We start from the raw sequence: 15,503 nt of genomic DNA on the forward strand, positions 1-15,503 counted from the left end.
ACGTGGGGCTTGAACTCATGAACCGTGAGATCATGACCTGAGCCGAAATCAAGAGTCAGACACTTAACCAACTAGACCCTCCACTGACTTTTTAAAACAAAAACTTGAAAAAAAAACTTGAGAAGAAATAAGAACTAAGGGTAGGAACATAATAATCATAAAAACGTGAATTGGTACAACTTTTGGGTAAGAGTCAAGAACCTTAAAATTATTTCAGTAATTCCTTTTCTAAAAATTTATCTCAAAGAAATACAAATAAGACGTATATAGAATGGTATTACTATAGTGCTATGTATGGTAGTAAAAACACAGAAACTTAAATGTTCGACATTAAACATGTCTTTTTCTATTGTTTTTTGGTATTATTACATGTGGGAAGTATCCAATTCCACGTGTTCATCAAATACTGAATATCTGCCATGTGTTGTGGCAATACTTGGCACCTTTTTTTTTTTTTTCAATGTTTTTTATTTATTTTTGGGACAGAGAGAGACAGAGCATGAACAGGGGAGGGGCAGAGAGAGAGGGAGACACAGAATCGGAAACAGGCTCCAGGCTCCGAGCCATCAGCCCAGAGCCTGACGCGGGGCTCGAACTCACGGACCGTGAGATCGTGACCTGGCTGAAGTCGGACGCTTAACCGACTGCGCCACCCAGGCGCCCCAACTTGGCACTTTTTAACACTGCTTTAACTAAAAACATCAGGGGCACCCGGATGCCTCAGTTGATTAAGCGTCCGACTTAGGCTCAGGTCATGATCTCCCGGTTAGTGGGTTCAGGCCCTGCATCGGGCTCTGTGCTGACAGTTCGGAGCTTGGAGCCTGCTTCAGATTCTGTGTCTCCTTCTCTCTCTGCATCCCCCGCCCCCCCGCCTCTCTTAAAAGTAAATAAACATTACAAACATTCTTTAAAAAAACAAAAAACAAACATCAAAATATTTTTAGTGATTGTAGTAATTTTGTGTTCAAAATACAATGTTAACTGGAAAAAAGCTATATACATTGTCGTAAGGTTTCAATTTTTACCATAGCACACCAGGTGTTCAACAAAAGATTACTGAATGAACTAAAGTATTTTGCAATCAGAATAAACAATTATTTGTTTAACCTAAGATAAGAAACTCTGGATGTATAAAAGTCCACTTTGGGGTAAGGGTAACCCCCCACATGCACACTCCTTGTCAGGGAAGAAAGAGAAAACGCTAATGGTGATTATTATTATCTCTAACAAATGATCTTGCTATTTTCTACAGTAAGCAAGCATTATTGTTTTTTTTCCAGGCACTCCTTTTAAATCAGAAAACAAATCTGCACTAAGACTGTCCATTTCCGAGCCAGAAGACCAGGTCGCTCCGAAGCTCGCTCACCTCAGAAGTGGCCCGGATGATCCCCGAGACGAGGCCGCACAGTTGGTTGCCCCGGGTCCGGAAGGCGGACAGGTCCACCTTCAGCACATCTTTATGCTGCTCAGAGGCGTCCAGCTGCTGGTTGAGGTGCAGCACCTCCTCCTGCAGGCCATAGAGGCCCCGCAGGCGGACCTGGCCCTCTTCCTTCCGCAGCCGCTCCTGCTCCACCTGCTTCAGGCGCTGCTGCTCAGCCTCCCTCAGCTTCAGGTTGAGAATCTGCAGGAGGGGTTGTCCGGTTACCTCCCAGGGGCGCCGGGCCTTCTGTTTCTACATTCCCCAAGCCCCGGGTAGGCTACATATTTTACAGATGGGCCCCCTCCCCCCAGCAGGTAAAGGGAGTCACAGGGAGGCAAGACCCGGGTTAGAGCCACACCAGGACGCACCCACAAGAAGTCTCCCAGGCTCTGACCTTTGCTCTATGACGATGCTCAGCTTTTAGCTTCTCTTGGTGCCCCAGGGCTTCTCTGGAGCTGCAGGAAGAATGGCAGGAACGTCAGGGATGCTTCCTGAAACTGTCTCACCTTACCTCTCCTAAAAGCCTCCCTCTCCTTGCGACACCTTGGTCACCTCTCCAAGGCTGGGCATTTTTCTAGGTTATGAGCTTCACTGGCTATTTTATTTCGATATTTAAAGCCTCAGTAGGTCAACTCTTTCCCTTGGGGTTTCATGCTGGGACAGAGGTCGGGCTGAGCACACGGACGTTCCCGCTCACCTCTTCTCCATCACTTCCCGTAAGTCCTGGAATTCTTTATGATGTTTCAGTTCCTTCCGTTCATCAAAGCGCTTCAGTTGTTCAGATGCCATCTCAGAGAGGGCTCGCACCTTCCTCTCCTGCTCCTCTTGCCACTGCCTCAAGCCCTCCTGAAAAGAATCAGCACCTGCTCTCTGCAGCTCTGTCGGCACCTTGCTCATTTACCCATTCGGAACATCCTCTCGTCTCTCCTTAATTCCATCAGAGATACTCAAGGGCATGGAACCAGCTGCTTAGTTCGCAGAAACCATGCTCAAGTTGCCTCTCCTCTCCGAGTGGATGTTTACACCCGGCTGTTTTGGAAAGCTCTCCCAATTTGCCCCTTGCGATTCATGTCACTCCAGTATCAGCTAGGAATGGACAGGTATTTACCATCGTGGTGTCAAAGAGCCCCGCGCTTTTAAGCCTCCATCCTGTGTACTCTGATTTTAATCAACAGAAATACTCATTCTAACTCCATAAACATGCTATACACATTCCTATCTACTCCTTTCCTCACCTTATCATCTCTGCTTACATTTCCTCCCCCACCTCCACTTAGGAAAGTCCCCTTCCTAGATTCCTAAAGGTATTCCATTTACTATTCATGAGAGTATTCTCATCTGGTCTTTAAGAGTGATGTGACATTTTAACTACTAAAATTTAAAGGGTATATATCCTTTGGCACTGGTTTATTTTTAAGAATTTATCCCGGGGCGCCTGGGTGGCGCAGTCGGTTGAGCGTCCGACTTCAGCCAGGTCACGATCTCGTGGTCCGCGAGTTCGAGCCCCGCGTCGGGCTCTGGGCTGATGGCTCGGAGCCTGGAGCCTGTTTCCGATTCTGTGTCTCCCTCTCTCTCTGCCCCTCCCCCGTTCATGCTCTGTCTCTCTCTGTCCCAAAAATAAATAAACGTTGAAAAAAAAAAAAAAAAAAAAGAATTTATCCCAAGGAAATACTGAACGTGTGTGCAAAGATGTATGAACAAGGATGCTCACTGCAGTCCTGTCGATGATGGCAGTAAATTTAAAACAATTTACATTAACTGGGGATTGACTACACATATTATAGTAGGTCAGACTAGAGAACACATTGCAGCCTTTGAAGAGGACAAGATGCTATATATACTGGCATGAAGATACGGCAAAATACATTGTTAGGATGTCACATTATTCTATTTTAAAGCTTCCAGTGCAAGAAGGCAAAGTGAACACAGCATCTATAACCTCTCCTCCGAGACTCCATTTAAATATGAGTTGGGAAGGGAAAAAGGACTCAACAGCAGAACGTGCATGGGATTGTCAGCAGGGAAAAATTTTCACCATGCTTCTGGAACACAACATTTCTGTGGAGGAGTGTGAACTGACAGCAGAGCTGAGCAAACGTGAGGGTGCGTGCAAACACAAGCAGACTACGTCTCTCAGGGAGAGAACCAAGCTACCAGAACCTCAAAGAGGCTCAGGACTGGGCAATGCCAGATCTAAAACCAGGTGGGGTTCACGGGGCTGAAAACAGAGATATCAGCTGAATGTTTTCAGACGAAACAGTCAACTCAAATCTCCGCCCCCCGCCCGCCGCGTCCTCCCAAATCATGAGACCAGAACAGTCGGTAGCCAGGCATGTGTGCTGCAATGATTTTTTAAAAACATCTTTTCGGGGCGCCTGGGTGGCTCAGTCGGTTAAGTGTCCGACTTTGGCTCAGGTCACGATCTCACGATTCATGAGTTGCGCATCAAGCTGTCTGCTGTCAGCACATAGCCCACTTTGGATCCTCTGTCCCCTTCTCTCTCTGTTCCTCCCCAACTTGCACTCTCTCTCAAAATAAACACTGAAAACCTCTTTTCATGTGCTTCTTTGTACCTTTGGTAAAGTATATCTGTTTTTTGCCCATTCTGTACTGGATTTGTTTTTACTGTTGTGGACTGTGTAATGATTTAAAAAGAGATCTGCGCAGGGGCACGTGGGTGGCTCAATCCATGAAGTGTCCGACTCTTGACCTCAGATCAGGTCATGATCTGACAGTTAGTGCGTTCCAGCCCGCATCAAGCTCCATGCTGACAGAGTGGTGCCTGCTTGGGATTTTCTCTCTCTCCCTCTCCCGGCTTGCATGCTCTCTCTTTCTCAAAATAAATAAATAAACTTAAAAAAAAAGAGAGAGATCTGCACATTCTCTGACCCTCCCATCTCCTCCACTTCAACCTGAGCAGCCCCTCATGACTGCCTTGGCTAAGAGAATGTGGGAAAGAGAAATAATGTTACATGATTCCTGAGACTAGGCCACGCAGCTCGCAGCTCGGGCAATATCTCTTACAATGCTTGCTCTTGGAACCCGACCTCTGTGCTAGGAGGAAGCTCTGCCACATGGAGAGGGCAGATGTTCCAGCTAAGTAACTGCAACAGCTACACAGGTCAGTGAGGAAGCCTCTGGAAGAATTCCAGACCTTGTCACTGCAGCCACAGAGACCCCAAGTGAGAACTGCCTAGTTGAGCAGGTTGACCTCCAGAAACACGAAGGACAGGAATGAAATGTCAGTAGTGGCTGTAAGCCACAAGTTTGGGGGCGATTTATTACACAATCATGCATACATACTCCCAGCCAAAAAAACAGAGAGTTCTTTCCTACAAGAAAATGAATAAATTATCCAGAGATAACTGGATCAGCTAGTGTGGAGGCCGGTATTCCAGAACATATACCCTAGGAATTCTGACACTTAGGAAGTTCAAAATCATAATAATTTTGTTCCTGACAATGCACCTGGAAGCCTTGGTCCAACCACTGGTAAATAAAGATCGTTAGATATTTGAGGAAATTCTATACCCTAGAATAATGAATCTAGAAAAAACAAATTATTTCAAGGAATACAAATCTGAAAAAAACTTTAGTATGATATGAAATGAGAATTAAATGCTCTAAAAAAGGAACACATGGAGAAGAAAAAGCCCATGAAAGTCAAATATATAATTTATTTTATTTAAAAAAAAATTTTTTTAATGTTTATTTCTTTTTGAGAGAGAGATAGAGACAGAGCATGAGTGGGGGAGGAGCAGAGAGACGGGGAGACACAGAATCCAAAGCAGGCTCCAGGCTCTGAGCTGTCAGCACAGAGCCCGAGGCGGGGCTCGAACCCACAAACCGTGAGATCATGACCTGAGCCGAAGTCAGATGCTTAACCGACTGAGCCACCCAGGTGCCCCTAAACACATAATTTAAAAAATAGGTAGGTACATAGTTTTTCAATTAACAATGGAAGGATAAAATTAAATCTCTTGGAAAAGAGAAAAAGACAAAAGGAAAATGAGAGGAAGGATAAGAGAAATAGGGAATTAATCTAGGAGATCCAATATCTGACTAATAAAAAGTTCCTAAAACGAGAGAAAAAAAAGGCAATGGAGAGGAAGAGAAACTAATCAAAGGGGAAAACTTTCCCGAAGATGAAGGGCATTAAGTGTTCAGCTGAAAAGGACTCCCCTAGCCAGGACCTGAGCATTCCTCACCATCCGCCTTGCCAGCACCCAAGAGGAAGCAACCAGACCCTTTCACTCAGAGTAAAACAGTCTTCTACCTACATTTTACTTATTTCTCTTATTTACTTCGATCTCTCCTCACCAGTACAGAAGCTCTGAGGGCCTGAATCCGCGTCTGCTTTGCTCACTGTTTTATCTAGACCTAGAATAGCGTCTAAGCGCTCCATAAGCACGTAAGTGCTCGGTAACTATGTGTTGACTCAATGAATGAACAAACGAGGGTAGATGCCAGAAGACTTTCACATTATAAACTCACTCGATCTGTGGAAATTCTTACAAAACCGTGCGTTGTCTTTCTAACTGCAAAAGCATAACGTCAGCTCCCTGGGCTCAGGCTTAGTTTGAGGCAACATGGCTAACGGCACCAGGATGGTTGGAATCCTCCATAAATACGGGAGCCATTATGGTGCCTCCCTCAGGAAAATGGTGAAGACTGAAATAGGCCAGCCCGCCAAATATACGTGCTCCTTCTGTGGCAAAACCAAGATGAAAAGACAAGCTGTGGGGATCTGGCATCGCGGTGCCTGCATGAAAACGGCAGCCGGCGGCGCCGGAGCCACACGGCCACTTCTGCCGTCACAGCAGAGTCTCCCATCAGACTGATGGAGGTGAAAGGCCATAGAAGCTACGCCACCTGAAATACAGCCAGCCTATAATAAATGGGTTCGTTTACATAACAAAATTACTTTGGTTTGTTGTTAAATTCATTAATTAGATATTCTCACTTGTGTTACATTAGTTTTGCTCTCTCAAAAGACCTGAGAATTAAAGTCCTTCTAATTTTTTTGAGAGAGCGAGCAGGGGAGAGGCAGAGAGAGAGAATCCCCCAGTGCAGGGCTCGGACTCACAAACCGTGAGATCATGACCCAGAATGAAATCAAGAGTTGGACTCTTAACCAACTGAGCCGCCCAGGCGCCCCTAAAATCCTTCTGATTTTTATTGGAAAAGCATGAAAAAAATAATAAAGTCAAATAAATTATTAAAACAGAATTAACCTTTCTTCAAGAGGCTGTTAAGATCCATCTTCTAAATATAACCTTATCTGACAACCCCAGATCATCTTCCAATTCTGGAGAAGTAAATGGAAACCAGGAGAGCCTAAGTAATTTTCTCAAAGTCACATGCAACACAGAAGAGCTAGGATGAGCTAGGATGTGAACCTGATCTATCTTCCTTCAGAGAGCTCACTTTTTTTTTTTTTATTTGTTCATTCATTTTTGACAGAGAGAGACAAAATGCAGAATGGAGGGACAGAGAGAGAGAGAGAGGGAGAGAGAGAGTGGGGGAGGGGGGGAGAGAGAGAGAGAGAGAGAGAGAGAGAGAGAGAGAGAGAGAATCTGAAGCAGGCTCCAGGCTCTAAGCTATCAGCACAGAGCCCAATGTGGGGCTCGAACCCACAAACTGTGAGATCCTCACCTAAACTGACGTTGATGCTTAATTGATGGAGCCACCCAGGTGCCCCAGAGAGCTCACTCTTAAATGCTACGTTACACTATGTCCCCAAGTGAATCAGGAGCTACTAGCATGTGGGGCACAATGATTAGCACGAGGTGGGCATTCATAATGCCTGAAGAACTGTATTTAAATGTGGCTGCCGTGGGTCAAGCCTACCCTACTTCATGGGACACTTACTCTTCCTCTCATTCTGTGCACCAGCTCATACATCCGGATGCAACCTTCCACTTTGATCCCCCGGGAGGACTGAAGTGCCATAGGTTCTGCATGCTGGGACTCATGTTTGTCCTATACAGACAGAAAATGGAAAAATTAAGCATTTAAGATGGTAAAGTTGATGCTACCCCTTCTACATGAAAACCACATCCCTACCTATGAACAACCACCCAGAAGAACAACAACAGAACAATTTAGGTTAGAACTAGTGTGCTTGTCATATTGATCTTGTTCTCATTGTTTTCCGTTGTAAAGGGAGTAATAATATGAATTACGTTCATATAATAATATACAAACCAATAGATGGGTTATTTCTCTGCACAATTTTAGTTTGCTTTGTTTTTTGGCTTGCTTGTTTTGATCTGCCCGGCAAATTGTTCCCAATTCTTCTGGTAAGAGTCAATGTGTGCTGGGGTGGTTTGAATGGAGCCATCCCAACCCACATCCCCAATTGTTCCACCCTCCTTCAAGGGGTAATCATGTGACCAGCCTACCGATCAAAGTACTCTATCCCCCTGTGCCAAGCTAGGCCAGACTCCATCTCTGAACTTTTCTGATGGAGTTATCTGGGAAGGCTTTCTACCTCTGAGGATGCTAATCTAAGAAGATGTGTGTCTACAGTCACTAATGGCCATCTTGCCACATGGAGTCTATAAGAAGGATGGAACCAAGAAGAGTTAAGCAGAATTGAGGGGACAGGCAAAGCCCCGTAGGTGGGTCGTTGGATCAAGTCAAAAATAACGTAAAGCAGAGAGAAGCAGAAAGTATATTGCCCTGATCTAACCGATTCTATATGCATTCACAGACTTACTAGTCATGTGAGCTAATTAATTCCTTTTTCTCTTCTGTTTTGCTTAAGCTAATTTGAACTGGGTTTCTCTCAAACCCCCGAAAATTCCTAAATGACACAATAATTCATTATATAAAGCCATCTAAAAGTTTATTTAAACCTCAAGAATGAGGGGCGCCTGGGTGGCTCAGTTGGTTAAACGTCTGACCTCAGCTCAGGTCATGATCTTATGGTTCATGAGTTCGAGCTCCACGTCCGGCTCTGCACTGATGGCTTGGAGCCTGGAGCCTGCTTCGGATTCTGTGTCTCCCTCGCTCTGCCCCTCCCCCACTCATGCTCTGTCTCTGTCTCTGTCTCTCAAAAATAAATAAACATTAAAAAATTAAAAACACAGGGGCGCCTGGGTGGCTCAGTTGGTTAAGTGGCCGACTTCAGCTCAGGTCATGATCTCACAGCCCGTGAGTTCGAGCCCCGTGTTGGGCTCTGTGCTGACAGCTCAGAGCCTGGAGCCTGTTTCAGATTCTGTGCCTCCTTCTCTCTCTGACCCTCCCCTGTTCATGCTCTGTCTCTGTCTCAAAAAAAAATAAACATTAAAAAAAAAAATTAAAAAAAAAAAAATTAAAAACACAAAACAAACAAACACCTCAAGGATCCTCTCTCTGGAGAGGACATCAGCAATTTGGCCCAGTACCAGGTTTACAGATGAAGAGACTGAGCCCTGGGGAGGGAAAGATGACTGCCTGTGGACATGTCACAGCACTGGCATGACTGGAACTGAGAAGCACTCATAGAAATTTTTTTAAAAAAGTGTTTTTTAACTCTATAAAAAAATCATTAAAATAATTCTAATTCACAGAAGTTGTGAAAATTGGTACAGAGAGGCTGATGCACTCTTCACTCAGCCCCCCCCCCAATAGTAACAGCCATAAATACAGTAAAATATCAAGAACAGTAAACTGATGTTGGCACAAGCCACAGAACTTCTTCAGATTTCGCCAGTTGTACAGGAATTCATTTGTGTGTGTGTATCGTTCCATGCAAGTTTATCTCATGCATAGATTTTGAGTAACTGCCATCATAATCACGGTGGTACGGAACCGCCCTGTCACCACAGGCGTCCTATGCCACACCTACCTCCATACCCCTAATGTCTTCTCTAGAACACTCTTATTTCATGAATGTTAAATGGACAGAATCATATAGTGTGTTCCTTTATATTTGTATGCAGATGAACTACTTCTGGAAGGATTACTCCCCATGCCCCAAAAAAGAGAAAGGAAGAACGGAACTCCACCAGTAACAATTTAACTGCTTTTAAGGAAGAGAAACAAGCAAAGGCAGGGACAAAACAGAGTAAAAAAGAGTAAAAATGCATTTTTTTCCCACAAATCACAATTTTTTTTTTTTTTTAAAGAACTAATGATAAGGTACATCTAGACAGCAGGTCTAAACTTTACTGTAAGCCTCCAACAGCCAACCAAAAAGGGAGACCTCATGAGTTAAATGCATGCAATATTCGTGAGAAAAAAACAATCCAATTGCTGAGGAAATTCATTACTATCACTAGTACTAAGAACAGAAGGGAATCTCTCTCCCCCCTCTTCATAAAGGGAACGCTGTGGTGTAGTAAATGGCATCCTTAAAACAGCTACAAGGAGCCACCATTATTTTCCCCAGAGTAAGGTCACTGTCATATGACAATCTTAAACACTTCAACTTTTTTTTAATTTTTATTTTATTTATTTATTTATTTATTTTAACATTTTATTTATTTTTGAGACAGGGAGAGACAAAGCATGAACAGGGGAGGGTCAGAGAGAGGGAGACACAGAATCCGAAACAGGCTCCAGGCTCTGAGCTGTCAGCACAGAGCCCGACGCGGGGCTCGAACTCACGGACCGTGAGATCATGACCTGAGCCAAAGTCGGCCGCTCAACCGACTGAGCCACCCAGGCACCCCTACTTTTTTTTATTTTTAAGGTTTTTATTTATTTTTAAGTTTTTTAATTTTTTAAATTTATTTTGAGAGTGTGTGCATGTGTGCAGGGGAGGGGCAGAGAGAGGGGGAGAGAAAGAATCGCAAGCAGGCTCCATGCTGTCAGTGCAGAACCCAACGTGGGGCTCAACCTCACAACCCTGAGATCATGATCTGGGCTGAAATCAAGAGTTAGACGCTTAACCAACTGAGTCACCCAGGTGCCCCAAGATTTTTATTTTTGAGTAATCTCTACACCCAATGTGGGACCCGAACTCATGACTCAGAGAGCAAGAATCGCATGCTCCCCCACGTGAGCCTGTCAGGGGCCTCTTAAATACTTCAACTTTTCAGCCACCACTGCCTCCGATCTTAAGCTAATCACAAACCTTACCTCGGCTCCATCTGGTGTTGCTGAGGAAACTGGTGAGAAGGCAGGGGTTCTGACGGGAGATGTGGGAACACAGGAAGGTTGTTCAAGGTCTGAAGTGGATCTGGAGGATTCTGAAGTCTCAGAGGATGGTTGATTCTCTTGCATGTGGGGTAAGACATGGTCTACCACCCATCCGGAGTAGGAAGAGAGCTTGGGAACAGACCTACATTCTTCCAAGACATCCTAGAGAAAAGAAGAGGGTGAGGCCCAACTTGCATGTTAACTGATCTAAGCAACCAAAAATAATTTTGTCCTTATAATCCACTACCTGCCTCACTGAAAACTCTAAGGCCTAAATACATACATACATACATACATACATACAAAGACCCAAACTAACTGTACTAACAATTAGAGATGAAGAGAAAGTAGTTTCTTGATAATGACCAACTCCTACCCCCCCCCCTTTTTTTTTTACGTTATTTATTTTTGAGCAAGAGAGAAAGAGACAGAGCACGAGTGGGGAAGGAGCAGAGGGAGAAGGAGACACAGAATCCGAAGCAGGCTCCAGGCTCTGAGCTGTCAGCACATAGCCCAACACGGGGCTCGAACTCATGAACTGTGAGATCATGACCTGAGCCGGAGTCGGCCACTTAACGGACTGAGCCACCCAGGAGCCCCATGACTCCTATCCTTTTAGAATATCAGACTAAATAACTCTAACCACAGAAAAAGGAACGATGCACAAAGATGGTCAATAAAGCATATCTGAAAGCAATTTAAAACATCAGAATGGAAAAGGACACGAGGAATTTTGAAGTAAACTACAGTATACACAATCAGTGGGATACCGGTCATTCAAAAGCATGGATTGTGGGGGGGCTTGGGTGGCACAGCTGGTTAAGCATCTGACTCTTGATCTCGGCTCAGGTCATAATCTCGTGGTTCATGGGTTCGAGCCCCACATCAGGCTCTGTGCAGATGGTGTGGAGCCTGCTTGGGATTCTGGCTCTCCTTCTCTCTGCCCCTCCTCTGCTTGTGTGTGCTCTCTCTCTCTCAAATAAATTAAAAAATAATAATAACTTAAAAAAATTTAAAGTACAGATTCTGAATCCTATTTAACACCATACTTAAGATTCAATTTTTTTCCAGTCATTGAAAAATAATTGACATATATCACTGTGTAAGTTTAAAGTGACAGTATGATCGGTTGATTTACATGTATTTCAAATGATTACTATAGCAGGTTCAGCTAACATCCATCTTCTACTATAGATACAATAGAAAGAAAGAAGAAAAAAGGTAAAAAATTTTCTCCTTGTGATGAGAACTCTTAGGATTTACTCTTAACTTCCTGTATATCACAGCAGTGTGAGCTATAACTACATTGTACATTACACCTCCAGTACTTGTGTCTTTTCATGATCCTCCATTTCCCCTTCCCCTGAGATTCAATTTTAAGTGAAAAAAAAAAGGGGGGTATAAATAAATATCTATAATTATAGGGGCGCCTGGGTGGCGCAGTCGGTTAAGCGTCCGACTTCAGCCAGGTCATGATCTCGCGGTCCGTGAGTTCGAGCCCCGCGTCGGGCTCTGGGCTGATGGCTCAGAGCCTGGAGCCTGTTTCCGATACTGTGTCTCCCTCTCTCTCTGCCCCTCCCCCGTTCATGCTCTGTCTCTCTCTGTCCCAAAAATAAATAAACGTTGAAAAAAAAAAATTAAAAAAAAAAAATATATCTATAATTATATAAAAATAAGAACAAATGCTAATACACTATTAGACATTAAGGAAATATTCTAGAGGTTGTGCTTGGGTAATGAGAGACATATTTTTCCTTGTTCTAATTTTCTAGATTCAATTTTATTTATTTATTTGTTTGTTTGTCACGCCCAATGTGGAACCCAACACAGGGCTTGAACTCATGACCTTGAGATCAAGACCTGAGCTGAGATCGAGTCAGACACTTAATCAACTGAGCCACCCACTTGTCCCTCTAGATTTCATTTTTAAATGAACATGTTATAATTTTTAAATTGAATATAGTATATAAAAATAGGCATAGAAAAGGGGTCACTGATATAAAAGCCAATGGCTTAAAGCAAATGAGATTTAAAATAGAAACACTATAAAACAAGTTCTAGACATTCTTACCAGTTGTGTGTGGACATCTCTACCAGTTGTGGTGGTTTTTTTTTTAATGATTTATGTTTACTTACTTATTTAGATAGAGAGAGAGCAAGCACGAGTGGGGATGGGGCAGAGAAAGGAGGAGAGAAAATCCTAAGCAGGCTCCATGCTGCCAGTGCAAAGCCTGTCAGCGATCCCAACGCAGAGTTCGGGGCTCAATCTTGAACCATGAGATCACTGAGACCATGACCTGAACCGAAACCAAGAGTCGGGAGGCCCAACCGACTGAGCCACCCAAGCGTCCCTCAACTCTACCAGTTAATCATTATCTCTGTATATCTGGCATACAGCACGAGGCGGGAGGCACAGAGAGAGAGGGGGACAGAGGATCTAAAGCAGGCTCCGTGCTGACAGGAGTGGGCCCAATGCAGAGCCCGAACTCTCGCACCGTGAGATCATGACCTGACCCGAAGTCGGACAGAGCCAACAGACTGAGCCAGCCAGCTGGCCCTGGCATACAGCACTTTAAACCAGAGTAGCTTATGCCATTTAACTACAGTTAAAATATACAGCCATTCTGGCAAAGTTTACTCCATGTCAGGAAGATATTACCAGGAAGCATGGAGACATGGTACGATAGTGACCAAGAGGACTGAGTTTGGAACCTGCCTTTCTTAATCCGAATTCCATCCCTGCATTGCACTCACCTGTACAACTATGGGCAAGTTACTTCTAAAATGGAATCATAAAGGATCCACCTCAAAAGATTTGGGAAGGATTAAATGAATGACAGCTATAAAGGGCTGAGAACAATACCTGGCACATAAAAACTACTCAGAAACTGCAAGTTATTTATTTTACCTAGGTCAGTGGTTTTACAGCAGGATCAATTTTATCCCCCAGCGGATAGCTAGCAATGTCCGGAAACATTTTTTGTTGTCACAACTGGGAGGGTGCTATTGGCATCTAGTGGGCGGAGGCCAGGAATGCTGTTAAGCATCCTACAACGCAATGCAAGCATTCTACAACGCAGCCCCTCATAACACAGAAATTATCTGGCCTAGCCCCAAATATCCATAATGCTGCGGTTGAGAAAGACTGATCTAGATTGTAGGTACACATCCCACCTGCAATAAACAGATACTCAACTCGTGGAGAAGAATCTGGACACAGAAGCAAACAGGTTATATGCACATTTTATAAAGTAATGAAACTCATTTTCAAGACATAATAGAAATAATGTTGAGCCACACCTTTTTTTTTTCTCATTCCTTACACCAAAATATATTCCAGGGCCAAAGATTCAAATGTAAAAAATAAAACCACACATACCCAAAACACCATAAACAGGGGTGCCTGGCTGGCTCAGTCAGTACAGCATGCGACTCTTGATCTCAAGACTCATGAGTTCAAGCCCCACACTGGGCGTGGAGCCTACTTAAAATACAAATTAAAAGAAAAAAAAAAACATAAACAGAAAAAATTCCAACTGACAAACTAGAAAAAAATATATGCAATACATGTCACAGATAAAGGGCTACGGTTATCCTTAATACATAAAGAACTTGTAAAATCAGGGGGGGGAAAAAAAAAACCAAAAGAAAAATACAAATACCGTGGCACCTGGGTGGCTCAGTGGGTTAAGCGTCCAACTTCAGCTCAGGTCATGATCTCGAGGTTTGGGGGCTCAAGCTCCACGTCAGGCTCTGGGCTGATGGCTCGGAGCCTGGAGCCTGCTTCGGATTCTGTGTCTCCCTCTCTCTCTGACCCTCCCCCATTCATGCTCTGTCTCTCTCTGTCTCAAAAATAAACAAACGTTAAAAACAAATTAAAAGGGGTGCCTGGGTGGCTCAGTCAGTTAAGCGGCCGACTTCGGCTCGGGTCATGATCTCACGGTCCGTGGGTTCGAGCCCCGCGTCAGGCTCTGTGCTGACAGCTCAGAGCCTGGTGCCTGTTTCGGATTCTGTGTCTCCCTCTCTCTGACCCTCCCCTGTTCATGCTCTGTCTCTCTCTGTCTCAAAAATAAATAAATGTTAAAAAAATTTTTTTAAATAAATAAATAAAACAAATTAAAAAAAAATAGAATGCTATAAAATTGGCTCTTGAATATATGAAAAAAAAATGTTCAATCTCAATAAGAAGAGAAAGGCATTGCAAAACCATACCGAGATCTCATTCTTACCTATTAGACAAGCAAAAATTAAAAGTATAATAATACAATTCTGTTGATGAGGCCGCGGGCAAAAAGGCAAGATCATGCATTGCTGACTGGAAGGCAATTTGATGCATCCGTTGTGGGGGGGTGGGGAGACATCTATGTTTGGCTTCGACCCAACGACCTCAACTCTCAGAGTTTATCCTGAAGTCGCACTTCCCACAGAATGGAAACACTCACACACCAGCTTACAGGTAATGGGTTACAGCTCACAAAACAGTAACCCGTGAGTACGTCGCGATACAACCAATTAATTAAACAGGGGAGAAAAGAAAGCTCTTCCTTACAGGAGAATGCCAACCGGCAAACACAGAAGGAGTGGCTGACATTCAGGAAATGCTTTTCGAGTACCTCACGAGAGTGACTGATTCAGGCAGAAAAAGCGAAAGCCAACGACGGAGGTTTGACAAGGAAACCTCGATGCAATCTTGGATTACCTCCCCACAGGATACTCATCAACCTCAAAAGGAAAATCCATGGGGCGCCTGGGTGGCGCAGTCGGTTAAGCGTCCGACTTCAGCCAGGTCACGATCTCGCGGTCCGCGAGTTCAAGCCCCGCGTCAGGCTCTGGGCTGATGGCTCGGAGCCTGGAGCCTGTTTCCGATTCTGTGCCTCCCTCTCTCTCTGCCCCTCCCCCGTTCATGCTCTGTCTCTCTCTGTCCCAGAAATAAATAAACGTTGAAAAAAAAATT

At 44.1% G+C, this 15,503-nt stretch overlaps 1 protein-coding gene and 1 pseudogene across 2 annotated transcripts in view; one reads left to right on the forward strand and one right to left on the reverse strand.

Moving 5' to 3' along the window:
* GLE1 (GLE1 RNA export mediator) overlaps positions 1-15,503 on the reverse strand; it is a 31,176-nt gene that overhangs the window by 14,663 nt on the left and 1,010 nt on the right. The window contains exons 1-6 of one of the 2 annotated variants that reach the window (XM_047830637.1): positions 13,929-13,984; positions 10,490-10,711; positions 7,292-7,402; positions 2,118-2,266; positions 1,815-1,875; positions 1,367-1,621 (exon numbers count right to left, since the gene is read on the reverse strand). In XM_047830637.1, the coding sequence (XP_047686593.1) occupies positions 1,367-1,621; positions 1,815-1,875; positions 2,118-2,266; positions 7,292-7,402; positions 10,490-10,711; positions 13,929-13,940 (810 nt within the window). In that variant the 5' untranslated portion in view covers positions 13,941-13,984. Of the gene's footprint in view, positions 1-1,366; positions 1,622-1,814; positions 1,876-2,117; positions 2,267-7,291; positions 7,403-10,489; positions 10,712-13,928; positions 13,985-15,503 lie in introns of those variants that run through there. The other variant, XM_047830636.1, reaches the window with a different exon arrangement.
* On the forward strand, positions 5,803-6,467 carry LOC125150565 (60S ribosomal protein L37a-like; annotated as a pseudogene).

Source organism: Prionailurus viverrinus, chromosome D4 (genome assembly GCF_022837055.1).
Source record: "Prionailurus viverrinus isolate Anna chromosome D4, UM_Priviv_1.0, whole genome shotgun sequence".
NCBI classification, from domain to species: Eukaryota; Metazoa; Chordata; class Mammalia; order Carnivora; family Felidae; genus Prionailurus; species Prionailurus viverrinus.